Source organism: Exophiala oligosperma (assembly GCF_000835515.1).
Source record: "Exophiala oligosperma strain CBS 72588 unplaced genomic scaffold supercont1.8, whole genome shotgun sequence".
Lineage (NCBI taxonomy): Eukaryota > Fungi > Ascomycota > Eurotiomycetes > Chaetothyriales > Herpotrichiellaceae > Exophiala > Exophiala oligosperma.
Window position 1 is genome coordinate 1 of NW_015622825.1, and position 25,842 is coordinate 25,842.

The 25,842-nt window shown below is 49.7% G+C and overlaps 13 protein-coding genes across 13 annotated transcripts; 6 read left to right on the plus strand and 7 right to left on the minus strand.

The window, feature by feature from the left end:
* The first annotated feature begins 2,167 nt into the window (after positions 1–2,167).
* On the plus strand, positions 2,168–3,637 carry PV06_08045 (uncharacterized protein). The gene has a single exon (XM_016409338.1). The coding sequence runs from the start codon at positions 2,262–2,264 to the stop codon at positions 3,012–3,014; it is 753 nt and encodes a 250-aa protein (XP_016259646.1). The 5' UTR covers positions 2,168–2,261; the 3' UTR covers positions 3,015–3,637.
* A 272-nt stretch (positions 3,638–3,909) lies between these two features.
* On the plus strand, positions 3,910–5,825 carry PV06_08046 (uncharacterized protein; the record flags this gene model as incomplete). The annotated part of the gene is made up of 2 exons (XM_016409339.1): positions 3,910–5,446; positions 5,524–5,825. 2 exons carry the CDS (start codon positions 3,910–3,912, stop codon positions 5,823–5,825), a joined length of 1,839 nt encoding a protein of 612 aa, XP_016259647.1.
* Positions 5,826–6,156: 331 nt separating this feature from the next.
* Positions 6,157–7,709, plus strand: PV06_08047 (spermidine synthase). Its single transcript, XM_016409340.1, has 3 exons — positions 6,157–6,414; positions 6,468–7,034; positions 7,138–7,709. Exons 1-3 carry the CDS (start codon positions 6,384–6,386, stop codon positions 7,413–7,415), a joined length of 876 nt encoding a protein of 291 aa, XP_016259648.1. The 5' UTR covers positions 6,157–6,383; the 3' UTR covers positions 7,416–7,709.
* Positions 7,710–8,110: 401 nt separating this feature from the next.
* Positions 8,111–9,315, plus strand: PV06_08048 (uncharacterized protein). The gene has a single exon (XM_016409341.1). It carries the CDS (start codon positions 8,272–8,274, stop codon positions 9,028–9,030), a length of 759 nt encoding a protein of 252 aa, XP_016259649.1. The 5' UTR covers positions 8,111–8,271; the 3' UTR covers positions 9,031–9,315.
* On the minus strand, positions 8,977–11,273 carry PV06_08049 (uncharacterized protein). Its single transcript, XM_016409342.1, has one exon. The coding sequence runs from the start codon at positions 11,082–11,084 to the stop codon at positions 10,020–10,022; it is 1,065 nt and encodes a 354-aa protein (XP_016259650.1). The 5' UTR covers positions 11,085–11,273; the 3' UTR covers positions 8,977–10,019.
* Positions 11,274–11,464: 191 nt separating this feature from the next.
* Positions 11,465–13,741, minus strand: PV06_08050 (uncharacterized protein). The gene is made up of 2 exons (XM_016409343.1): positions 12,854–13,741; positions 11,465–12,799 (listed from the first exon to the last, which is right to left on the minus strand). The coding sequence occupies exons 1-2, from the start codon at positions 13,347–13,349 to the stop codon at positions 11,571–11,573; spliced, it is 1,725 nt and encodes a 574-aa protein (XP_016259651.1). The 5' UTR covers positions 13,350–13,741; the 3' UTR covers positions 11,465–11,570.
* A 116-nt stretch (positions 13,742–13,857) lies between these two features.
* On the minus strand, positions 13,858–15,726 carry PV06_08051 (cytochrome c). The gene is made up of 4 exons (XM_016409344.1): positions 15,246–15,726; positions 14,636–14,826; positions 14,485–14,579; positions 13,858–14,427 (listed from the first exon to the last, which is right to left on the minus strand). Exons 1-4 carry the CDS (start codon positions 15,274–15,276, stop codon positions 14,406–14,408), a joined length of 339 nt encoding a protein of 112 aa, XP_016259652.1. The 5' UTR covers positions 15,277–15,726; the 3' UTR covers positions 13,858–14,405.
* Positions 15,727–16,220: 494 nt separating this feature from the next.
* On the minus strand, positions 16,221–17,589 carry PV06_08052 (uncharacterized protein). The gene has a single exon (XM_016409345.1). It carries the CDS (start codon positions 17,408–17,410, stop codon positions 16,298–16,300), a length of 1,113 nt encoding a protein of 370 aa, XP_016259653.1. The 5' UTR covers positions 17,411–17,589; the 3' UTR covers positions 16,221–16,297.
* A 267-nt stretch (positions 17,590–17,856) lies between these two features.
* Positions 17,857–19,765, minus strand: PV06_08053 (mannose-6-phosphate isomerase, class I). The gene is made up of 4 exons (XM_016409346.1): positions 19,614–19,765; positions 19,540–19,560; positions 19,395–19,486; positions 17,857–19,344 (listed from the first exon to the last, which is right to left on the minus strand). Exons 1-4 carry the CDS (start codon positions 19,642–19,644, stop codon positions 18,160–18,162), a joined length of 1,329 nt encoding a protein of 442 aa, XP_016259654.1. The 5' UTR covers positions 19,645–19,765; the 3' UTR covers positions 17,857–18,159.
* Positions 19,766–19,972: 207 nt separating this feature from the next.
* Positions 19,973–21,467, plus strand: PV06_08054 (uncharacterized protein). The gene is made up of 3 exons (XM_016409347.1): positions 19,973–20,449; positions 20,561–21,053; positions 21,106–21,467. Exons 1-3 carry the CDS (start codon positions 20,266–20,268, stop codon positions 21,383–21,385), a joined length of 957 nt encoding a protein of 318 aa, XP_016259655.1. The 5' UTR covers positions 19,973–20,265; the 3' UTR covers positions 21,386–21,467.
* Positions 21,315–22,054, minus strand: PV06_08055 (uncharacterized protein). Its single transcript, XM_016409348.1, has one exon. The coding sequence runs from the start codon at positions 21,931–21,933 to the stop codon at positions 21,487–21,489; it is 447 nt and encodes a 148-aa protein (XP_016259656.1). The 5' UTR covers positions 21,934–22,054; the 3' UTR covers positions 21,315–21,486.
* Positions 22,055–22,168: 114 nt separating this feature from the next.
* On the plus strand, positions 22,169–24,410 carry PV06_08056 (GTP cyclohydrolase II). The gene has a single exon (XM_016409349.1). It carries the CDS (start codon positions 22,324–22,326, stop codon positions 23,623–23,625), a length of 1,302 nt encoding a protein of 433 aa, XP_016259657.1. The 5' UTR covers positions 22,169–22,323; the 3' UTR covers positions 23,626–24,410.
* PV06_08057 (uncharacterized protein) lies at positions 24,337–25,683 on the minus strand. Its single transcript, XM_016409350.1, has 2 exons — positions 25,135–25,683; positions 24,337–25,041 (listed from the first exon to the last, which is right to left on the minus strand). The coding sequence occupies exons 1-2, from the start codon at positions 25,570–25,572 to the stop codon at positions 24,523–24,525; spliced, it is 957 nt and encodes a 318-aa protein (XP_016259658.1). The 5' UTR covers positions 25,573–25,683; the 3' UTR covers positions 24,337–24,522.
* Positions 25,684–25,842: the final 159 nt, after the last annotated feature.

A 25,842-nucleotide genomic window follows, 5' to 3' on the forward strand; every position in this document is an offset into this window, starting at 1 on the left:
TAAAGAGCTTAATCTTTAGTAACTTAAATATATAAATAAAATATTTAGTCACTAGCTAATTAAAGTACTTCTATATATTCTAATTATTATTACTTTCTCATTATAAAGAGCTTAATTAAGGTCTAGTGATAGTGACGGCGGTAGTAGCTATTAATAGTAGAGATTAATAAATATATATAGAAAATTATGCTAAGTAACTTATTAATAGGATTCCTTTAATATTAAGTATAAATAAATATATATAGTTTAGTAAATAAATAAGTAAAGATTAATGCATAGTATTATAATGTTTCTTATTCCTATTTTATTCTAAGAGAAAGGTCACTATAATCATATTTAATACTTAGTTAGCTATTATATTAAAAGCCTTCTTTATAATTATATTACTTTAACACTAAACTAATAATATAAATAAAGAAAAATACTATTCTTTATAATTAATATATAGATAAGAGTAATTCTTATAATTCTTTAACTTATAATAATGTCTCTTTAAGATATTAAGAAAGCTTACTTTAGTGGTAACCTCTTTTTATACCTAAAGTTATTTTTCTTCTCACTATTATTATATTATAAAGATTACCTTACTCTTTAACCTTTTATTCCTAGTCTTTTCCTTATAATAGTAATATATTTAGGTTAAGTTAAGATAATAGCTTAAGAAAATATTATTATAAGATAATAATAATATTAAAATGTTCTCACTAAATAAGCTATATTAACTAGTTAGTTAATGTTATTTTAGCTTCTTAATAATTAAGTATACTAGTACTAAATACGCACTAAGTTTAGTTCTACTCTTATGGCTATCTTTTTAAGTATAATAAAGCTTTCACCACTTTTAATAAGCCTTCTTAAAGTGTTTCTAAGTCTTTATAGTTAAGAAATAAAGCTTTTTATTATCTTATTTAATTATAAACTTATTCCTAAAGATAGAGAAACATAATTTATAAGTCTTTTAATTATAGTTATTATATTAATACTTAAGTTAACCTTTATACTTAAGAAGTGTATTAATAATATTAAAACTCTAATATAATATTTCTATACTAAGGATCTTAACTTTCTTAATAAAGATTTCTATAGTGATATTATAAAAAAGTTTATTAATCTTAAATATTAATTTAATAGAGTTCATATTAATTAGGCTTAAGTTATTCTCTATAATATATAGTAAAGTATTTAATTAATAACTAAGTTACACTAATAAAGAGACTTATATTAATATCTCTCTTTTCTCTTTATTATCTTCTTTAGTATTACTAGATATAGATAAGACTTTATTATCCTTATTAAGAAGATTTAACGCTTTCTATACTTATAACATAATATTCTCCTTAATACTTAGTCTTAGCGGTAACTTTAGTAACTCTAATAACTCTAGTAGGTTAGAACTAGCTATTTAAGAGAGATAAGAACTTAGAGACATAGTGTAACACTTTAAACTTACTCTATTAGCCCTTATTATAAGACTATTACTGTTACTTTTACACTTTATATAAGCATTATAAGTAATAAGGGTCTCACGAAGTAATTAAGAGGCTAATAACTCCTAAAGTTAATAGGATAGAGTTATTATGCGCCTTGTACGATTCGACATCATATTTATATGTAGTTATGATATATTGCAGTAAATTATAGTGCTATCTAGGGCTATTGCGGCTGCAGGATGAGTTTGTTAATATAGGTCATATGGCGGTGTGCAGATTTCATACAACTTGCAAAAAAATAAGGTTTTTACGGAATTTTGCAAAGCATAAATAATAAGTTATCAGGTAATTAATCAAGAGATCACATGATCAAAATCGGGTTTACTTCTAGTGTCGCGTTATCGGCCTCTCGCGAACTAGTCACTAGCTGCATAAAGTGAGCCTCAGAACCCGCAATAGGACTAACTCCAGTAGGCAATTTTGATATACAACCCACCAAACGAGGCACTTCTACAACACCTGAAATCATCCTCCTTGACATCACTGCTCCAACGATAAAACATCTCACCGATGAAATGGCTCTATCCTTTCCCTTTCTAATTAGTCAGGAAGCTCCTCATGTTACCCAGAAAGCGAAAATATGCCTCTTGGGTGGAGAGCGAAGCTGATAAATCTAAACATGTTGTCTCTCCTTCAAGTCGTCTATAAAAAGAGGCACATCTCCTCCACGACGGTTGCACTTGTCCATCATTCAAGAGCGTTCCTTCACTTCTTGCAAGACATCTCAATTGATTCTCGATCACCGCGCCGACCTGCAAAGCCAACTTCAAGATGGGCTCCTGCAACAATGCCACTACCTTCGTCCTCATCACCGGTGCTAATCAGGGCCTCGGTCTTGAGTGTGTGAAGAAACTAGCCGCCGAACAACTAGATTTTCACATCCTTCTAGGATCACGAAGTCTGGAAAAGGGTAGACAAGCAGCCAGCACCGTTACAACCCGGGCCCAGGGCACCACGGTCGAACCTGTCGCACTCGACGTCAACAATGAAGACTCGATAAGTCAAGCCGTCAAGTACATTGACGGAAAATATGGTCGTCTCGATGTTCTACTCAACAATGCCGGAGTCATGACGCTCCCGGGCCTCTCTTTCCGTGAAGAGATGAAGCAGGTCATCGAGACCAACGCGATCAGCGCGGCATGTGTCACCGAAGCTTTCCTCCCACTGATGAAAAGGGCCCAGGCGCTGCCGCCCCGGCTCCTCTTCATGTCCTCGGACTTTGGATCCATCGCCTACTGCCTGGATCCCTCGCGACCTTTCTACGGCTACGACGCGAAGCCGTACTTCACCTCCAAAGCGGCAATGAACATGGTCGGGGCTCAGTACGCCGTACAACTCGGCAGGGAGGGGTTCAAGGTCAACATGGTGGACCCGGGCTTTCGGTCGACCAACCTCAACGGCTTTCACGAACTCGGAGGTGTGCCCGCTGCGGGCGTCCTCGAAGCGTGCCGATTGATGATCGACACCGACAAGAATGGCCAACACGGTACCTTCACATCGAATGAGAAGCAGCATCCATGGTAGTGATGATGAGCACCTTCATGGGTGAATTCTGTAGACCTTTGTGGGAGTTTCAGATTCTAGATTCGAATACTCATCTAAATCCATCCAATCGGTTGTCCTCTACGGTATGGCGGGTTATAGTGCCATCGTAGCCGTGTGTGCCTGGAGTCTACTCGGTCGATGGACGTGACTACAAGAATGAATTGCTCATGTGGAAGTAGGTAAATGACAAGAGCCACCGAGTTACCGAAAGGGCCCATCCAAAGATGAACGAAAAGAAAGGAACTATACTAGTCCATGAAGGGAATGTAACCGAATTCATCGCCGAGTAGCCGTGGGAACAAAAGATCCATTTACCGTTTGCCCCCGCATTCAGACAGCCTCGCACTTAACATCTTAACAACCTGTTGGCTGTCGTATTATTCCTCGACGCCCGGCTGCTTCATTATTCTCAACTCATCTGACCCTCTCAAGATGTTATCTCATGATGGTCCGTTGAATCCTCGGCAATAGGCCAAAAAGGAGTAGTATGGAGTACTCCTACCTCTTTTCGATCCTATAGCGAGAACCATGGCCCATCTTAGTGGCTATATCAAGTTTCAGCCTCGGCTCTCCAAAGATTTGCGGAGAATATTGCCTAACTAAACTGGCTCTCCATACTCCATCATTATCGTTCGTGGACTTATCTGGTTCGACAAAAGATTGCTAGACTGTGTCACTTCTCGTGTTGGAAGACACATCGTGGGAAGAGAGTGCGTGTGTGCACCGGAGTCCTTGCCGGTAGTTCAATTGTATATATATAAGAGACGACCCTCCCACGACACCGTTCAAGTTCGTTGACACATCTCAAGCCAGTCCTTTGGTGTTTCCGTACTGTTTCTCTCCATCTATTCCAGACTACCTAGGGTAACAAACAATGGCCCCGTCTGCCGTCACCAATGGCTACGGCGGCATGTATCTTCCGGCGGACGGGAGTACGGACCCGGAACTCTCGAGGCGCGAAGAACGTCCCAAGGTGCTCAACAACCCGGCGGCAGGTGATGTCACCATACTCGAGCAACTGTACGGGACGCGGAAGAAGATGAGGGTCGTCATGCTCGGGGCGGGCATGAGTGGGTTGAACTTTTTCAAGTTCGCCGAGGAGAAGCTCAAGAACGTCGAAATCATCTGTTACGAGAAGAACCCGGACATCGGCGGCACCTGGTACGAGAACAGGTACCCCGGGTGCGCCTGTGACATCCCGTCCGTCGCCTACCAGTTCCCGTGGCGGACGGTCCCCTGGACAAAGTACTACTCCCAGTCCAAGGAGATTTGGGAGTACCTCAAGATGGTGGAGCAGGAAAACAACTTTGTGGAAAAGTACGTCAAGCTGCAGCACAGGATCGTGTCCCTCTCGTGGGACGACGGCGTCGGACAGTGGACGGTCCGGGTGAAGGATCTCGTGTCTGGCCGGGAATTCGAGGACCACGCGGACTTCGTCGTCGACGGAGGAGGGGTGTTGAACAAGTGGAAGTGGCCCGACATTCCGGGCCTCCAGGACTTCAAGGGCACCCTGCTGCACTCGGCGCAGTACGACGAGCGGACGGACCTGACCGGCAAGAGGGTGGCGCTGGTCGGCGCGGGGAGCTCTGCGGTTCAGATCCTCCCAAACATCTACGACAAGGTCGACAGAGTGTACACCTGGGTCCGAACGAAGATCTGGATCACGGCCGGGTTCGCCCAGAACTTTGCCGGAAGGGACGGGGCGAACTTCGTCTACAACGAGGAACAGCGCCGGATGTTCCAGAACGACGACGAGTACCTCGCCTACCGCAAAATGATCGAGGGCGAACTCAACCAGCGTTTCGGGTTCATCATCAACGGGACCTCGGCCCAAAAGGCCGCCCGCGAATTCTCCGAGGGTGAAATGAAGGCCAAGTTGAAAGATCGACCGGAGCTGCTGGAGAAGATCATGCCGGACGACTTCTACGTCGGTTGTCGACGACCCACCCCGGGGAATGGATACCTCGAGTGCCTCGCCGGACCCAAGACCGTCCCATACACCAAGCAACTGGGCCGGATCACGGAAAAGGGCTTCATCGACCCCGACGGCAACGAACAAGAGGTGGACGTCATCATCTGCGCGACGGGGTTCGACACTTCCTACAAGCCACGGTTCCCGCTCCTCGTCAACGGGGTAGACAAGGCTGAACAGTGGAAGGACAACCCTCACCCACACGTGCCTTCATATCTGAGCCTGGCCTACGCCGGCGTCCCAAACTACATCCTCTATGGCGGTGCATACTGCCCGTCGGCCCACGGGTCCTTTTTCCCGCTCATCGCGGCTTACGTCAATTATACGATACAGGTGATTGAGAAGATGCAGATTGAGAACATTCGCTCAATCCGGCCCAAGGAGAAGGTGGTGGAGCATTTTATGAAACATGCCGATACGTTCCTCAAGAGGACAGCCTGTGAGTCGAGTCTCCGCTCATCGACCCGATGATACGTTCTGTGTTGCTCCGCATCATACTGACAAACGAAACTACAGGGACCGGACCGTGCAGCTCGTGGTTCAAGGGTGGTAAGAAGGACGGCAAGCCAGCCATCTACCCAGGATCTCGGTTGCACTTTTTGCGGCTGCTGGAGAAACCACGCTGGGAAGACTTTGACATTGAGTACGACCAGGAAGGAGACATGTGGAGTTTCATGGGCAACGGATTCCATGTCTGCGAACGAGACGGTAGTGATATTACCTGGTACATGGGCCACCCGAAGCAAGAGGTGGACGAAGAAAAGGTGAGGAGGATCATGGACGGTACGAAGGGCATCGAAGTTGGCATCAAACGGTGATGATTGTAGTGGTGGTGGTGGTGGTGGTGTTTGTTTGTTTGTTTGTAGATATTGGTATAGTCGTCTCTAATGTAGGTAGATACCACCTTGTCATTCGACCTGGTCCAAGAATTGTGATTTTGATGGCCCTCAGCCGATCCCTGTCGCTAAATACGGCACATATCGGAAGAAGAGGATGTGCTGGTTTGAGGCGACCATTGACGGTCTTGGGCGCCGGTCAGGAACGAATGACGATGCAATTCTCGATGCGCCGAATTTTATGCCCCGCAACAAAAAACAAAAAAAAAATTGCTTCCAACGAGACGAAAGAGCGAAACGCACCAAGCAAAGCCAAAAGACACACACTTCATTGCATTACCATTTTTCCATCCTTCAATCCTCGTTTCCTGGTCCCTGTGAAAAATAAAATCTTCTTCCTCTGCAAGACCCATCGACCTGTCTATCCGACTTCTCTCCTCCCCCTACAAACTCCGTCGTCGATCTCCATTGACCCCGCGCATCCTCCCTTGTTCCCGCCGTCTTCGTCTTCGTCGCAGTTTCTCTTCCCTCACTCCCAACATGTCTGAAATCACTCACCCTACCATCAAAGGTAATGACAATGACGGACCACACAAACCGAGCAGTGGCTGACTGTCGGGGCAGATGGCTGGTTCAGAGAAATTTCCGACATGTGGCCTGGTCAGGCGATGATCCTCAAGGTCAACCAGGTCCTCCACCACGAAAAGTCCAAATACCAAGATGTCCTGGTCTTCGAGAGCAGCGACCACGGGACCGTACTCGTCCTTGATAACGTCATCCAAAGCACCGAGCGAGACGAGTTTTCATACCAAGAGATGATTACACATTTGGCCATGAACTCCCACCCCAACCCCAAGTCGGTCTTGGTCATCGGCGGTGGTGACGGCGGTGTGTTGCGAGAGGTTGTCAAGCACGAATCCGTGGAAAAGGCCATTCTTTGCGACATCGACGAGGCCGTGATTCGTGTCAGCAAGAAATACCTCCCGGGCATGTCGATTGGTTTCCAACACCCGGCGGTCGACGTCCACATTGGAGACGGCTTCAAATTCCTGGCGGACCGCAAGGACGAATTCGATGTCATCATCACCGACAGCAGTGACCCCGAAGGTCCCGCGGAGTCCCTCTTCCAGAAACCATACTTTGAACTGCTCAGTGGAGCCTTGAAAGACGGTGGTGTCATTACTACCCAAGGTTGTGCGCACCCATCTCCCCCTTCCCAGAAGAAACGTTTCATATTTCTACGACGGCTTTTCAGGAAGTGCCCCTGCTGACGTGTTGTTGTTTTTTTTTCTAGCTGAGAACCAATGGCTTCATCTCCCTCTCATCACCAAGCTCAAGAAAGACTGCAAGGAGGTTTTCCCAGTGGCCGAATATGCCTACACCACCATCCCAACATACCCATCAGGCCAGATTGGTTTCATGGTCTGTTGCAAGGACCCCAACCGAGATGTCAAGAACCCATTGCGATCATGGAGCCCAGAAGAGGAAGAGAAGTTGTGCAAGTACTACAACAAGGAAATCCACAAGGCTAGCTTCATCCTACCGACCTTTGCCCGCAAGGCATTGAAATAAATTTGAATGACATGCCGGGTCGGTTGTCGCTTTGATATTACGTCTTCCAGCATGATACCAGGTCTTTTTTTTATTGCTGTTGTTTTGTCTTGATACAAGTATTCCTAAGCGGTGAAAGAACCGTGATATGGTGATGGAGTGGGTTTTTCTTAGCTCTGAATTCCTACAGTACTCTTACGAGGTATCGGCATCTGGATGATCAGGCTGTGAAGGGCTTTGCTTCTTAGAAATACAGTTTCAGGGTGCGTCTCTGGCCACAGGAGATAGAAATGAACACACGCCCACACACAAAGAGTCACCTTCACTTTAAAACAGTAAACGAACAAAACATGCGAACCTATGGGAACTGAACATGTGAACGGATGTTAGGTGTCTAATTAACTTGTAGTACTTACTGGTCAGGTTGTTGATTCTTGATTGGTTTGGCACCTTTTCCGGAACGTTAATGACGAGCGACTTTGTTTTTACTCTAAAGGAGTGAGAGTGCTCGCATTACACATCTCACTCGTCTGGAGTTACATCCCTTCCTCAACTCAAGCGAAGAAAAGACATGACTTCATCTGATGGAGTCCCTCGTGAAGAATGATGTCACGTCTACGATATCACTCGAAGAGGTGACCGTATGAGGTATGTATGATGGAATACCTGCCCTCGGTGACGAAACTTATATCAGACAAGGCACACACACACACACCTTTGACTTAGCATTCTTATCCTTTTTTTGTATTGTGTCACTTGAAACTACTTTATAAACAAGTAAACATTACAAGAATCGTAACGAATATACCTCGACCACCCAAGATTTTTTAGTTTGCTTTTTTTTCCCAAAAAAAACAAAAGGTACGAGACACAAAAAATGTCATTCACCGCGAACTCCAAGGCACCTCGGATCCATCCAGACCAGGCTCCCCAGGAGCCGACGGGTCAAGTCGCGGCAGACTCTCTGGCGGCAGAATCCTTGAGTCGGCGAGGAGAATTTTCGAAAAACGTCCACGCCGAGGCTTCGTCCGTGTCGGGGTCTTCATCGACCCTGAACAACACCGACACATCGGCGGCCAAAGTTCTCCGACCGGCTCCTGATAGCGCGGCGAGAGGAGATGACGACGAGCAGACAAGCCCAGGGGGGGAAGCGGCGGCACCGGCCGGAGCAAGTGACTTTGGAGCGTCGACGACCCTGCAAGGAAGCAAGACTGGACCAGATCCAAACATCAAATCCAGTGGTACGAACACGGGCTCGTCGACCGGCACGTCAACCGGCGTACGTCCTCACGTCGACGTCGCACCCGGGTACACGGCCAGCGTGACCGGGACGGCCGCACCGAAGGGAACCTATCAACCCAAAGGTGACAATCTGGAAGACGCGGACGAGACGGAAACGATGCCCAAAGGACCCAAAACTTTTGTCGGGGACGTCGGAGGACAAGACGATCCGGGGAGGTCGGCGGAACAAAAGTTCGTCGCCAGAAATACCGGCGGGGTCGAACCGAACACGTCCTCTGGTGATCCTGGAGGTCGTGCTCAGAGACGAGCGGCAGACTCTACCGCCTCGGGAGGAGCGGTGGTGGGTGAACAAGGTGGAAGTTTTGGTGCCTTGAGTGGCAGTGAGAGGGCTTAAAACACCGACTAGGAAAAGAAAAAAAAGAGAACATGGGCATCAAACATCAGATCGTATATTGTATGGCTGGCTGGTGCTGATGGTACCGTTGCAGGAAGTAGGACAACCAAGGCGTTTTTTTGGACCCCTTTGTTGATGCTGTGTCTGGCAAGGGTTGGCCGATTTTGCCTGCCACTGTCCAACCGTTTGTACATCCTTTCCCAGAGACCTGGGGGCAAGAGCAGCCTCTTTGCCCCCGGGTCATCTGTTGATACAACAAACCCCCTAATAAAAATGTGTTTGTGCTGAATGGGGGGGTTTCCCCCCTTCTGCTGTAACATTGACAAAAGTCATCTCTCTGTGCTTCCGGAAATCTCTGTCTCTGAAAACCTGGATAAGCCTCCTCTCCTCAAAAGAGGGCACACCACCTGTAGAGGTTTGTTGTCGATGGGATTGATACACGTAGTACCAAAGTTTCATGGGTGACCCCCCTTTTTTTTCTTCTGCATCTCTTGACTAAAAAAATGTCAGGGGCACGATGGTGTTGAAAGTTTTGGCTAGATTGTGTGAATCTCGGCGCGAGAGATAGAGTCGGAAAGGATGTCTTTCGCCGATCAATCTTCTGAAGCGGACATAACAAACAGGTGGTGACATTTTTTCATCCTTTCGTGTGCTGAGCGGAGACATGATTGTCGTGAGCCTTTGTGGGATATCATCATGTCCATCCCTTCCTCCTGAGAGTGACTTCTTTCAGGATGTCATATCTCATCTCGTCTCATCTCGTCGATTTTCGTTCGGCTGGGGTCGATTCCAATGTTTCATAAGACAAGCTTCAGAGACAACGTAGTTCATTCCCATGGATGACCTCTCTCTGTCTCTCTCTCTCTCTCTCCCTAGCTTTAAAGACATCATGATTCCATCGTCGGTCAGGCCGTCTTTACCGGCGGCATGATATTCGCAGGACTTTTTTTTTCATCATCACACAAGTATCATCTTGCTTTTTTGGTTTTTCAAGAACCGAAAAACCCATCCAAACCCATAAATACGTCCTTTGCAACGCCATCCCTCGTCACACTCTTGACCACATTCTTCATCACGTTTCTCTTGATCCCACCTACCCTAGGCCTCCAAACCCCAGGTACTTCGACTCCCTCGGGAGCCTCCCCGGTCAGTGGGACACCCTTCATGGTATCTCTCGCCGGTGTATCGATCATTCTGACCGCCAAGACTCTGTAGTAGTATCCTGAATCGTCCCCTCCTTGTCCCCCTTTGGGTAGGACTGCGTCCCTCCCCACGCTCACGGCCACGACCGAATCAGCCACCGACAATTCTTCCCTGCTAGGATCAAAGACGACATTCTCCCCGACCACCACGACCATCAACGTGACGGGCGGCGTCGACCCCGTCGGCTCCTTGGGTCCGTACAGAAAGGTACTGGCCATCCAATCGTCGTCCGCCACTGGATCTTCCTCCCCCTCACTCTTCAGTTTCGGTATCCTCGCGTCACGCAACGCCAGGTGAACCGCCGTACTCAACAACGGAAGCGGATAACTCGCGAGGCCGTTGTCGGGTGAGATCAGGAGGACGTCGACGTAGGCGTGCCAGTGCCATTTCGAATTGATGATCAACTTGTCCGCGAGTCCAGAGACGATCAGAGGTTCACGTAACATTTCCTCCAGAAAAATCAGGTTCGGGTCATCATCCCTCAAGCCGGGCAAAGTGAGTGTCGTACTCAACCACCGTGCGTTTCCACAACCTTTACCGGTTGTTGTGTCTTGGTCGACGTCCATCGCCTCGGGCCCCGCGGTTTTGGATGTAGAAATCACATCTCGATTCTGACTGCTCGTCTTTTCGACCTCCAACTTCACACCGACAATCGCCTCTCTACCGTCGCTGAACCCTACGTGGGCGGAACCGTTGACGGCGGGTAAAACTCCCGTTTCGGCGCGAAGAGGCCTGAAATCGGTCGGTCGTGGCCTCGCGTCCGGTCGGAGAGGCGGTGTCGAAGAGAGAGACGTGTGTAGGTAGGCGAGTTCGGCCGGGGAAAAGGGGAGGGACGTCGTTAGTGAGGGCATCTTTGCTGTGTTGCCAACTTTGTAAATCCGAGGATAGTAGTAGTGGTCGTGGAGGAAATTCTCAAGGTGCGCAGTTTTGGACGTGAAGAAAGAGAAAAGGCTCAGGCAGAGGCGCCAGGCCTCATTCGGCAGCAGGATTCGGAGGCAAAAAAAGGTCACAATCGCTGAACGCCTTGTTGTCAAAAAGAGGTCCCTATGCAGTTTGTTTCACAGTCATCGAGTTCGTTCCAAAAAAATAATTGCTTGCTTGCGTTCCCCGCAAAATTGGTTATGGAACCGGAGTTACTCCCGTCCTCTATCAGAAGATCGCACAACGAGGGGCATCAAAGTAAACGACGTATTAATTCAGCAACCCAAGTTGGTTTCTGAACGAGTAAATAATTGTTTTTCTATCGAATTTAAAACACTACAACAAAAGAAGGAAAATTATCATACATCATATTTTCTTCATCGTTGTTGCTGTATCCCAACTCAGCACAATTCTCATCATGAACTATCCAGTCCAATACCTTCCAAACCACTCGTCCCAATGATTTTGGGTCTTGCAGCTTTGGCGCCATAAACCATCTCCATCAATTTACTTTTCTGCTTCTCTCGTACTCCTCGCAAGTAGTCGTAGGTCCCCTCAAGGCCTCTGATTTGTTGATCAAGGACGCTCGCGTTGTCAATGCTAACTGAATCATTCCTCCTAACCAGTGGACTGACCAACTTCCTCCGTAAGGTTTCGAGGTTGACTTTGAGTGTTTGGAGACGGCCGTGGTGTTCCATAATCAAATGTTTGTTGTTGACGGTCCTCGCTCGTACACTTGACAACAACTGTTTGTTCTTCTCAAACTTCCTCAGCATGGCGGCGTTGGGTCCGACCACTCTGGTCCACAAGGACGACAGGAGATCGTTCTCGAGCCGTTCTTGGGTGTCGGTCTCCCTCACCACAGTTCGTTGCAAGTTCAAAAATTGTCTGTCGATGGACTCAAACAGTGCGAAGAGGGCCGCTGAATGGGTCAATTCGCTGTTGATCGACTCCTCGAGAACATTCACAAATTCGTGAAAGGTCCTTGTGAGGGTCGCTCTGGTTCTTTGTGGTGAACTCGACCCAAATACATCGGTAAGTAGCTTACCCAATGCTGTTGGGCCTTTTGACGTCTCGAGCAATCCGCCTCGGTTGAAGATTCCATGAACATGGTCAAACACGACCCCTGACATGGACACGCCTTGTCCAGTCATCACCCCTTGCAGTTCTCGTTTGGCCCAGTCCATCACTATTAAGATACTGTCCACATCAGAATCGACATCGGAGAAGAAGCGTGTCAACTCGAGACCCAAGGTCTTCAAGCTCTCCGACAAATCGTCCAGGGATCGAACGATAATTGGTGCCGAGGTCATATTAGCACTCCGGACGGACTCTCCAAGATCCCATACAGCCACACTTGTTTCCTGCAGCGCAATAATCTGAGTGTAGCCATTCTCGGAATAAAAGATCAAGGGTTCAAAGGACTTGGCCAATGTCGATACTTTGACGAGATCGGGTACCGGCGACGGAATCGGTGGAGCGACAATGATACGCAGTAGACAAGCAAATAACAGGGTTGTTATCACCGACAATAGGGTCGTCGATTTCGTCTTCGTCATGGCGTCGAATTTCCTCTGAACAAAATTGAAAAAGGGCATGAATGGTTCGCGATGTTGGACTTCAGCCCGGAATTGCAAACGGACGTCTATGAGCCTATTAGCCACTGTCACTGTCTGGAGCAAATGATGATGATATTCACAATTATTTGGCTCGGTCGCCGTTACGTCCTCTTGCTCCGGACTTTCATTCCTCGAACCTCGTTGTGCTTCGACCCCTGGTGACTGTCCTCGTGTGGGTGAGTCTGTACCCATAGGCAGAGGCGTTTTAACCGCTATCGTGATGTCCGGGTCTCCAGCGCCGTCCGTGGCATCTTGATACACCTCCGGGCTAGTCTGTCGCGATCTCGAGGGGCTTATGGAAGGCTTCAAATCGTAATGTCCATACGGGTCTTGCCTAAACCAGTTACTCGCATTGGACACCCTTCTCTTGAACCCAGGCGGTGACCACGGCAATCCTTCACTCGACCTATCATCAAACTCGCTCTCTTCACGCTCCGACTTGAAATCGGGGAAGAGGGGCGACTGGCGCTCCTGCTCTTCAAAGTCTTCTATCGACGCTTGTAACGAATGTGTATCGTCATTCATCCCTGCGGCGTAAAATTCGTCAAATGGCGGTGCTGGCATCATAGCAGCCATGTCAGGAAGAAGGCAAAAAGGTATGAAGTAGAAATGTACAGCATGCAGTGAGGTTGGAAGGAGGGGTAGGAGCGGTCGATCAAACGGCCAGCCGTCACCTCACGCAGTCCCTTTTGTACTCGAACCCAGCCAGATGCAGCAGGCAGTGTCCAAGAGGAAGAGAGGGCGGCACAGAGCAAACAAAGCGCATTGAATGTTTCAGTTCAAACAAAGCAGATGCTAGAGTCATGATGTTTGAGAAGGCCGAATGGAAAAGTCCATGTCTGGAGACTGCGGGACACTTTTTTGACAGCCCAGCCCTCTCTTCAAACGCGCAGAGTGATTCTCACCGAGAAGGCTGTCTACCTGCGAAGGTCATGGTACGCGAGATGCCGGCGTAGGGCAACTCTCTCGCTCTCTGCAAGAGACAGCAGGAACCAGGGACGAAATGTTGGAGGCTGGGACAGCTGGCATGCCTTTGAGGGGGGAAGCCGACCACCAATGATGTCTCAGAACTGGCCTAGAACAGGGATTCTTGATGCAAGGGCGGCCGGAGGGTCGCGTCTCTAGTCTCTGTCAGTCCGACAGAGAAATGTCCGCCATTGGATGTTATCGACAGACCAGGCACTTTGTCTCTGGGCTTATCAGCTTTGTTTATGGAGTTGCAGGGACAGACTGTACAGCTGAGAACGAGGCTGTCGGGAAGAGGCTACCTGCACGGACCAGGGATAGACTTGGACATTAAATGCATGAGCAGAGAGTAGTTGCTTTGATTATTTGTCTATCCTTCGCAGCTATTCTGCCTTTGTCGCGTGCGAAAAACGCAGGTACGCCCAGAAGGAAACAAGGATGGTTATGTACATTAGAGCTTGATCTACCGGCTTCTCCGGGATTTCTCATCATGGTCTCGGTTTGCAAGCAGTGCAGAGGCCCAGTTTCAATGATCCGATTACGAGGCAATGCGCCCTTGCCGTTGTTGATGATACAGCAGCCGACCATTCCGCCGCAGGAACGAAAATGGAGACAATGAATTCCGTCGCATGGTTTTTAGGAGTCAAAAAAAGAGGTAGTCGTCGTCTAGCACTCTTGCTTCAACCAACTACAAAGCAAATTAGCACAGCCAGAAAAAAACCCAGCGGCAACAGGTAAAACTAACGTGATCAGATCATTTCGGTCCTTGCCCTTCTTGAGACCTCCAAAGGCCATCTTGGTGCCAGGAATGTACTTCTTGGGGTTCTCGAGGTATTCGAACTGCGGCTCCGTCAGCATTGTTGCTCCTGCAGGCCACACAAATCATGTAGACATACCAAAGTGTTCTCGTCCCACGTGATGCCCTTTTGCTTGTTCGCGTCGGTGTAGGAGAAACCCTCGACTGAACCAGTCTTGCGACCGAAGAGACCATGTAGGTTAGGTCCGATCTTGTTGCCTTCTGACTCGACGACGGTGTGGCATTGTGCGCATCTCGTCTTGAAGAGACCAGCACCCTTCTTGGCGTCACCTGCAAGGAACTTTTGTGAGCTTGCGTTCTCAACTTTGTTTTCAACCTTGAGTGGTATGTTTTCCTTCGCAGCAGCAGCTTCTTCTTCTTTGTGTCTCGGAGGTACCCAGGTCAGTTCCGCGAGCTCTTGCGGAGCGCATGCAGAGTCCCAGATCGGCATCTCGTAGAACAAGAGTGGTGGTTTGTCTTCCGAAGTGTACGATCATGCAATGAACATGTGCAGAAGTGGTGGTGATGGAGTTTGGTGACAGAAGACAAAAATTTGCACCATTGTGACCGGCACACCCAGCTTGAAATTCACGCCGACCGAAAGACCGGTGAGGAGGAAGTGAATTTGCAGTGAAGTAGAGTCGGGACAAACAATGGTGAAGCTGCTGCGAAGCTGTTTGTTGCAGTTAAGAGGACAAGAAGCAACTTACCCTGACTGAATCCTTCAGCTCCCTTGGCCATTTTTCTTGTTTTGTTTAAAGGTGAATGAGGTTGTCTATTAGGAAGAGACTAGTGGTAGAAGAGGATCTCGAGAGTGTTTGAGTATGTTGTTGCTCTGGGATAGGTTGGTGAGTTAGATGGCAAAGAAAAAAAAGAACGAAGAAAGGGAAAGGAAAAATGTATGTATGACGGAGTTGACGGCGCAAGGATCGAATCGCTTGTTGCTGCGCGCCAAATCATGGGCTTTTGCTCTCTAGGCACAAACTGTGGCGCCCTCGACCCATCGATTATCAGGAAAAGTGGCTCGTTCATAACTTCTTCCGTCCAATTACCGCATTTCCATTGTCATTCTGAGGCTGTTCGGGCACTTTCGGGCTTTGCGTGAAATCTGCTCCCTACGGCTGCTCCGTACATACACTCCTACTCCCCTATTAACAAGTCAACCATCCGATCTGCCGAACATAGGTGCTGAGTACCCACGGAGTATCTTAGGTAGGTACTAAATAAATTGTCTCACAGTTCGTAATAAACAGTACAGGTATGAAGACTTTAGGTCGGCGTCTACCACCTAACTCGCCTATGACGTCCCCCCCTAACATGGCCCCCCGGGATACCGGCTGGCCACGCAAAGAATCAAAGCTCGGATGCGATCACCACAGGCACCACCAAACCTGCTGAGCCACCGTCATTACTACTACGTACTCGTACTCGTACTGTACATGAGAACCAAAAAAACAAGGTCATGCCGACATCATGTAACCATCATTCATTTGATTCCCCCCAGGGCAAAAGAAGAAAGCCGGACGGTCTCCGGTGCTGATGAGTCCTCAGACCACCTTGATCGTTGTTGGTTATTTTTTTCTTCTCTAGCCCTGTTGGGCAAGATTCCTACTTTTGACCAGGCATCTAGTCACTCGCGTGGGATCTTACCAACTGGAAATGAAATTCCACCTCTCTCTCTCTCTCACACACACACACATACACACATTACTCGTTACCCTCATATGTACGGGTTACTGTATAACATACCTACCTAGGTATATCAAAGTGACAGACTAGCCCAGAATTCATCAATCAACTCGTGCCTCTTGACGGCAAGGTCGAAATCCCCATAAGGCTGACCCTGAGCGTACGCCTCGTACAGACGACCAATGTTTTGGCCCTGTGTCGGCAACCCGGTCCACTCATCGCCACCCTCGTCGACGTCGATATCCTCGACCACACCCTTTTCGGCATTCGAGAACCGCATGCTGACGGCCTTGGCCATTTGTGGCCCGGCACTGGCAAACTCGACGGCCAGTTCCCCTTTGGTCCCGTATATTCTCCACGTCGACCCGGGGCAGCCGATGAACCGGTCCCCAGCTCTGAGGTGGAAGCTGAACGCGGCCGAAGGGTGTCTGTCCAACCTTCCCTGCAGGAGGATCTGGTCGGGTGTGTCCTTGTCGTACAGTTCCTCCGACAGCGACCCGTCGTCCTTCATGACGTGCATCCGGGGCCTCAAGTTGACCGCCATGGGCGTGTAGCTGCCCGGCTTCAGCTCCCCGACCGCGTAGAGGATCGAGTCGAGCACGTGCCCCCCGTATATCGTCAGTAGGTTCCCTCCCACGGTCCGGTCCATGAAGTAGTGGTACCTCTGGCCCGCCGCGTTGTTCTGCCACACGTGGATGGCCCCCTGGTAGTTGACGCTGTGAATCTCCCCGATCGCGCCCGTGTCGACCAGCTCCTTGACCTTCCTCACGCTCGGCGCCATGCGCCCTTGCAGGCCGATGACGGTCCGGAGGTTCTTCTCCTTGGCCACCGCCGCCATCTCCCTCGCCTGCTCGGTGGTGGCGGCGAGGGGCCATTCCACAAAGACGTTGCGCCCTGCCCTCAAAGCCGGCATCGCGACGTCATAGTGAGTGTCGGCTCGGGTCGACACCACGTACAGGTCGACGTCCGGGTCCGCCGCGAGCGCCTCGTACGTGTCGTACGCCTTGGTCGTCGGCGGGAGGTTGTGCGCTTTGATGGCGGCTTTGGTCGACTCCAACGACGAGTTGCACAATGCCACAATCTGGTAGTTTGGTGACGAAGCCAGTCGGGGCAGGTGAGCCAACGTCGCCCACGCACCCGGTTTACTGGACAGGCCGACAATCCCGACACGGACTTTTGGTGCCATTTTTGTCTCGTGCTGCGAGAGGGAGGGGGCTTTGGCTTGCGGTTGATGATCGCCGCTGGTTTGATATATAGAAAGACGACAAGATTCCAAAAAGAGGTCTCTTGACTTACTCACAGCAACTCTTCTGTATATACTTGATATCAGATAGATAGATAGAAAGCTGCAACACTCCTCTGTTGATATTATTAATGTCCGAGGATTCTCAATGGAATGATTACTTACTCTGTGTATGTTGAAAATGATAAGTCCAAAGTGACGACGGACCTTTGGACGTTTCCATTACAAATCAGGCATCGGTGTGTCACTGGGTCAAATGCTGTGAAACCCTTTTCTTTATTTCTCCTCATTTCATCAACCCTGGCCAAGGTATACAGTTACTGATACGAATATCGGCCGATCACTACTCGCTAGGTATCGAATGATCGCAAGTGTTCTTCACGAGGGGCGGAGAAAATTATTGGATATCGTGTTACTTGTAAGAGTGAGAGTATCGTCCACCACCGACACACCACATACGCAGAACTCCCCCGCCGGACTGGACATTTATAGATCATTTCTTGTAGCCCAATTGAATTTTCCCCATCACTCATATCTAAATACCTGACTGAATCCATGTTACTCGTGATGCTCGTGTTTCCCATCATCAACAGTTTCTCATGGCGCATTTCCTTGATTCACTTTTGCTCGTGGGGAACCCCCACGCCTCAAAGCCTGCCTCTCCCTTTAACATCAGCATGGGCCCCAGATAGTCAATGCCCATTCTCCTTGGCACTATCGTCAATCTCGCAGAATGCGCGGAAAGTGACCAATTCCTCGCCGGTGCTCTCAAGCACGAGCTCGGCCGTCGCACCGACAAAGTACACCCATCCCTCCTTGATCTCCTCCGTCTTGGGACCGACGCTGATCCTGCCTTGGCCACTGGTGCAGATGATGATGCTGGGGCCCGCGACGCCCTCGAACGTCGCCTTCGCCCCGTCCTTCTTGAGAACGGTGCGCACGACGCTGAACTCCTCGATGGGCGGGTCGTACAACAGACTCTCACTTCCACTGCTGTACGCGGCCTGGTTTAGCCTCACGTAGGGGTAGTCCGTCGGCTTGAGGAGTTGTTGCTCCGGGGGGTCGTGGTCGTACGTCAGAATGTCCGTAAGAGTATTGACGTCTTGGAACTTGGGCGTGAAGCCGGCGCGGATGACATTGTCGCTCGACGCCATGCACTCGATAATGTCGCCGGAGATGTAGGCGTGGATATCGTCGGCTTTGAGGTACATGGCTTGACCCGGTGAGAGTTTGACGTAGTTGAGGAAGAAGAGAACAAAGAGGCCAATGTCCTCGGGAAATTGGCTGTTGCAGCGTGTGACGAGTTCGCACAACTCGGGAGTCGTGTTGACACTGGGTCCAGGCGTGATGTCGCCGGACTCGGCGAGCGATAGGAGTTCCTTGGACTTGGACGCGACTGCAGATCGGTCTGACTTCATCAGGGTGCTGAAGGCGGATTTCAGGGCGGATTTGGATCCTGCCACAGAGGCGTTGGAGTCCGATGCGACCTTCTCGAGAGCCGACGATGCTTCTTCGCCGACGAGGGATCGCAGAGGGGGGATGGTTGATAGAAAGTGTGAGATCTCCTTGAGAGGACGGAAGCCGCAAAGACCTTCGAATGGTGTGATGGCGAGGGTCATTTCAGGCTTGTGGTTGTCGTCTGGGTAGTTCTTGGGGTCTTTGGCATGGAGCTTCTCCGCCAGCTTTTTGTTGGGATGGGCCTGGATGGATAGAGCTTTTGCGATGGACAGCACCTTGAAGAGGAAGGGCAGTTTATTCTGATATTTGGTCGCAATATCGGTGCCCATCAGACCTTGATTGTCGACTACCATGTCCAAGAGGGAGCGGCCAGTAGACAGGTCTTTGGAGGGAAGAGACGGGTGTGTGCCCATCCATAACTGTAAATGTGAGCTGCTTGTCGGGAGAGGCATGACGGGTAAGAATCTACCTCAGCATATGGCTTATCTTCCTGGATGGAGAATGTGTCGGAGGGCGTGGCCGCAGCATAGCGAGCGGCTGCCGAATCTTTACCTTTCTTTCCTGGTGGCAGTTAGTCAGGCGACAGTACTGTGTATATATAATATCCTGCTCACCCCAATCGTAGCTGTTGCAGCCTGTATAATGTTAGTCTACCGTAAAGGTGAAGTGAACAAAATGTGTGACTTACCACACTGCAGTCGAATAAGAGGAACCTGCATTCTGATGCCTTTGAGAGACTTCTATCTGAGGGTCTGTGATGACGAGCAATCCTTTGTGGTTGTCTGATTCTTAACACGATACGTGTATCTGAAAAGAAAATCTCTCCTGGCGGTGAACAACCTATGTGGCTTGAAGTCATACACTCCTTTTTGTGCCAACGTGTCTGGTCCATTGGCCAGACCAGGCGATGACCCGGGGAGCAGATACAATCCACCGTAGGAAAATCTGCGCCTTGTGATGTATTGTTGCAACGTATAGACCTGCAGCCAATTACCATTTGGAATCAGCCATCGCCTAGGATGTAGAGGGAGCGATCCCTTCTACCACCCTTGTAGTCTCATACTCTTCCCGTTTTCAGATTTCTAATCTTATAGCCTTGGAAGATGTCTACAGTTGCCGCGCGCTGGTATATGAAAGTGTTAAGTCGTGGCTAATTAACCGCACGGAGACACAAACACGTCTTCATCGCGACCACCTTGTTACCAATACCGAGACATTTTGGGGCGCGCCTCTGTGGAATGTAAAGGAGAGACAAAAAAAGGACAAAACCCTCACATCTTTAGATTTACGTGGCTTTACTGTTCCGGGTTTGTTACATTCTTGTCGCCACAGCAGATAAAATGAGCGGCCGACCTCGGGGCGGACGTGGTCTGAGCAGCCGTGAAGGCAAGGAAGCAGATCTTGAAAATGATTTCCTGAGTCGAGTCATTGAGGGTCTGCGGAAAGCACAAGGGTATAACGATCAGTCCAAACGAATAGGACAGGATATCATGACTCTGGAAGAAGACATCAAGACAGCTGGACGTAAGTGCTCTATCCAAGCCTATGTCTTGGCTGCATCTTATTTCACGCATCACGCCTTCTTTGTTCGTTTTGAAAAGTCTCACAGGGTTTGATAATGACATGGCACTCCAGATTCTACCCCTGATAACCACCGAAGACTCGATGCTCTGTACCGAGAAATGCTCAAGTGCGCAGAGAACGAAAAAAAGGTACATGATGACGAGGACATTATTAACAATCTTGCTATCCTTGCGACTATGAAATCTGCGGATGAGCCTGCCCCAAGAAACGGAGGGGGCAAATCTCGCAAACATCAAAGACCAGTCGTTGAGTCCGACATCGTGGTTGAATCGCCTGGCCCCAGCCCTGGAGATGGACGTTTGGAGATGATGAAACGCGTCAAGGGAGCCTCACAGCGAAGTTCAAGCACGGCCAGCCAAAACCGAGCGGCAGCTGCTACAAAGGATGAAGGAGCCGAGGTCCATAAAGGAGTTCAAGCAGAGCGAACTGGTCAACTTGTTGCTGGAACTGAAGTATTTTATAAATACCCCAAGGATCAGCAAGAACAAGAAGAAGGTGTTGGTATTCATGGCATCATCAAGAAGGTGTGGCAGGATAAGAAACCGTAAGTCAAGTCTGCCTCAGCCCAAGCGTGGCATGCATTAATGTGCTGGCAGTGTTCAATACGACGTTAGAGATCCAGAAGACGACCTTTCTGGCAAACAGGCGGTTCGAAAAGCAACAGCCCGGGATCTTGTACCCATTCCACAAACCACGCCAACCAACGCCCAATTCTCAACTGGCGCCAACGTCTACGCAAAATATCCCGACACCGATACGTTCTATCGAGCAAAGGTCAAGAGTTTTCAAAAGACCATGTACAGTCTGAAATTCGACGAGGATGATAAGGAGATGCTTGTCGATGTACGATTTGTTTTGGACCCAAGGATGAGATGATTTTGACGATGACGATTTGATACTGCGAAGGGCTTGATCCCCAGTTAGGGCCCAGATGATTATGAGTACAATATTATTTTCACACACCACACATTCTCTTTTTATTGCTTTAGTTCGGCTCTGCTAGCTAGGTAGACAGCGCCGGTGTCTGCCCAGATCTCGTATACCTTGACCTTGTTGTGCTCGTCAAATTCGAGGACATAGGTGAAGACTTCATCCCAGCCTTGGCCAGTGGCAGCCCAGACGAACCTCGCCTCTCCGCGACATGATACCTTTGACACTTCTTGGTCGACCACGAAATTGCTGAAGCGCATGTTTTCATAATTCAGGGTCTCAGAGAGGAGCTGAAAGTACTCTCGAATACCATCTTGACCCCGGAAATCTCTGCCTAGAAAGGGCGCTAGCTGTGGCAAGCCATGCTCGAGGGCTAGAACATCATCCGAGGACGAGAAATGGCTGAAGATGTCTTCGGGAGGTTTTTGTTCAGCGAAAGCGTTGCAAAATGCCTGGGCGGCAGAGAGGAGGTCTCGACGACTGGTCGCGGGCATGCTCGGTGATATATTTTCGATCGGGGCATTTGTGTGTCTCGATTGAACGACTCGAGGTCCTTCGTAAGCGGGTGGCTTATTACCCAATTCCCAGGTGCGGAATGACCAAGCAATAATGATGAGAAGAAAAAGTGCGGAGTGCAAACCGAGGCTCCGATTTCGTCAGCATCGAATCAATCAATCAAAAACTGCGAAATGATTCGATTCCCTCCACTTCCATTGTCGTCGTCGTTGTCGTCCCCCTCTTTCCCGATACTTGAAAGAATACAACTCGGATTGTTGTGAAATTGCTTCTACATACTCGTACTGTTACATATATCCGAGATGCTGTTTTGTTTGATATAACCCAGCAGATCTTTATCTATCATTGCCCCTCCTCCCGCCGCCATCATGGCCCATCCGACCGAAGATCTTCCCTCCCATGCCTCTCCGATGATCTCCCCGGTCCCACGACCTTCGGCTGGTTATTTGAGTAACTGGTCAGAACTTCAGGAAGATGGACCTGGGACTCCGGGCCTCCCAAATAATCTGTTATCGCCCGCCTTCACTCCACCCGCAACACCGGGCGCTGCGACACCGTCTCGCCATCTCCACGCCGAACCTAAATCGACCCCAGTCGATACGTCGCTCGACGAGCCTTCTACCAAACAGCCACGGTTGGTAGAGAGATTACCGAACGTGGAGTGCTTGGTGCGGGCCAGGATACCGACAACTTCTGGTGCGGAAATGTTCCTACACTTGTATCAGAACGATTCAGACAATAAAGAGCATTTGGCGATCGTTTTTGGCAACAACATTCGCAGTCGCAGCTTGGACGCCGAAAGGCCTGGGGAAACGGAGATGGACCGTATGATCAGAGGGGCCTACGTTGGGAGACTTCGACCAGGACGTACGAGTTCGAGAATTGACCCGGAACCGAAGAAGCGCCCACTCGGAAAGCGTACAAGAAGTGGTTCTGCATTGAAGAACGTCACCACGGTTCCCGAGGAAGCTGCCGTGTCAGAAGAAGAAGAAGGAGAAACAGAGCAGCCCACTGCTGCTGCTCCCGTACAGTCACCTGTGAGCACGCAGGACCTCGAACGACAGCCTCGAAAGCAGGGCGAAACTGGCCTCGAGCCGGTGCTAGAATCTTTGGATCCGAAAGCCCCCGGGAAAGCACCCCTGGTAAGGATACACTCGGAATGCTACACCGGCGAAACGGCGTGGTCCGCTCGATGTGACTGTGGAGAGCAACTGGACGAGGCGGCCCGTTTAATGTCACTCCCCCGTTCTCCCGGAGGCGTCATTGTGTACCTGCGACAAGAAGGACGGGGGATCGGCCTGGCCTCGAAATTGAAGGCGTACAACCTCCAAGACTTGGGGAACGACACGGTCGAAGCCAACCTTTTGCTTCGACACCCCGCCGACGCGAGGACGTACGGCTTGGCGACCGCCATCCTCCAGGACCTCGGACTGGGGACCGACACCGACGCACAGAAACCCCCCGAGGAGCGAGGCATCAGGCTCCTGACGAACAACCCCGACAAGGTCAGGGCGGTCGAAGGACCCAACAAGGAAGTCCGCGTCCGCGAGAGGGTCGCAATGATCCCGATCGCGTGGCGGACGTCGGGAGCGAAGGGTGTCCGAGGAGCAGAGATCGAAAAATACCTCGAGACCAAGATCGGCCGTATGGGACACATGATTCGCGAGTAGGACCTGCACAAGTCACAAGAGATGATGAAAATAGTACACAGCCAGGTGGCAGTATTTTCTCCAGATTCGCCCTGTGCAGCCGAAAAGAAAGATCACTCTACGCAAGCCGGCATAAAATTCCTTCAAGGAGTGATGCTGGGCATCAGAAACTTGGAACAAATGAAAATATAACATTTCGGCCAGACCATTCACAACTGCCATCATGAGTTTGGTGTTGGTCTTGTATACACAGTCTACCGAAGTCCTCCCACTCCTCGATGGAGAGAACAATTTACGAAAGGTGTGCATGCTTTTTTTATTCGAGCATGGCGGATTTTCTCTCGATCTCAAGCCATCCTTTATATCTTACGAATGGTTGAGCAAAAAAAGCGGGACTCGACACCATTCATCAACCCTCTCCTCGCGATCCTCCTTCTCTCTTTTTCCCCCTTTCGACAACCCAGTCACCGTCCCCCCCTCAGGGATCACGAGAAATCACACCCCCCTTGGAGTCCAAAATTTTTACAGTTTATGTTCTTGAGAAGATGTGACCGGCAAAGTGTGGGAATACATATCCTGAATAGCTTTTTGCCTACCTTACCTGAAGTGGTACCTTGGGTAGCTTGGTAGGCACTGGTCGGTCGTGGGTACTGGCATACAGAGAAAAGCTTTGGGGAAGTTTATCCGTGTATATAAATGCAAAATCAGGTAAAGGCAAGAAGATTTTGTCAAGATGGAATATACCATATACATCACATACTCTGTACATACAGCAGAAGTGTTTATTACCTGCTGGTTTTCTTTTCTCTCACATCTGTCTGTTTGACACCATTTGTTTTGTTCTTGATCCATTTTTTTTTCTGGCCGTGGTGATTATCTGAAATGAGAAAATATGCTTTGTGTTTTTTTTCTACTTTTCTACCAAATGCCCAACCAGAGCTTTCTCTTCCGCCTTTCGGGCTGCTGCTGCTGCTGCTCCTCCTCCTCCTCGGGCTCGCCGCGTTCCTTCCTCTCCCTCATCCTTCTGGCAAACTCGTCCACGTCGTCACCGAGCTGACCTCCCTTTGCGAGCACGTCCCGCCCGGTGACGGCGTCCTCCCTGCCGCCTCGCTCGCGCTCGGCGTTGGTCAGGCCGTCGTCCCAGGGGACCAACCCTCTCACGTCGATGCCTTGTTCCTCGCGGGCGTCGAGGTCCTCCATGCCGTGGGCGCGGCGGTACAAACGGCGCTTCTGGGCGTCGAGGATCTTTTGCTGTCGGCTCTCGTTGGCTTGTGCGGTCGTGTAGTCGATGTGGAGCCGGACCACGGCCATGTATTCCCGCAGGTAGTCCAGCGGGTGAAAAGGCAAGGTCGAGACGGGGGGGAGGAGGTGAGCGTAAGGGGAGGTCTTGACAAAGGTCTGTGTGAGTGTGATGCCGGCGAGGATGGTCAAGGTTCCCTATCATACACATGAGCATACTCGATATATACACCCAGCGCCAGAGCAAAAAAAAAAGAAAGGCCAAACCCCCCAAAAAAGAGGCAAGCGTACCATTGTGATCCAAATATGAATCCATCGGTCCGTTAAGAACCAATGCATAAATGATCCCTTTTCAGGAAACATGTGAGGATACGTCCTCGTCTTTTGTCGTTCCTTCTCTTGTTCCGTCGTGCCCTGGTTGTAACCACCGCCCACGCCACCCAACGACGTCGTAGTCGTCCTCCGGCGGGCATTCAATCTCGAAGGGTGCGACGGCGGTCGAAACTTGTCCGGCTGTTCGAGGACGACGGGTTTCTGGTCGGTCGACGCCGTTCTGTGGAACGACAAGCTCGTGCTCTTCATTGCCCGTAGTGACCTTCTCGACGCGGGTGGGATCTGTAATGCCGCAGCATGTTTTGGGCCGGAGCTGCTGGGGGTGCTGGCGCTGCGGAGTGCACTGCGCAGACAAGTATGGCAGTACACCGAGAGCGTTGCCCCTCGGGATGCCATCGCCAGGATGTATTTAGTATGACGTCTCTCGTCAGATTCGGAAAACGGGGAAGTAGTATTTCAAAGAAGAAAAAACAATCTGATGGTGTCTCTCTGGGCTGCCAGTGTCGACGGAGAAGTAGTTCCTCTGAGGCGTAACCTAGTACTTCTACGGAGAGAAGTAAGGGCCAAAAGCAAAAAGGTCTTGGCAACGGTTCTGGACGGATTTACAGTACATGCTCCATATCCAAGGTAGGGAACCAAATTGCTCCTACGCCTACGACAAGACCA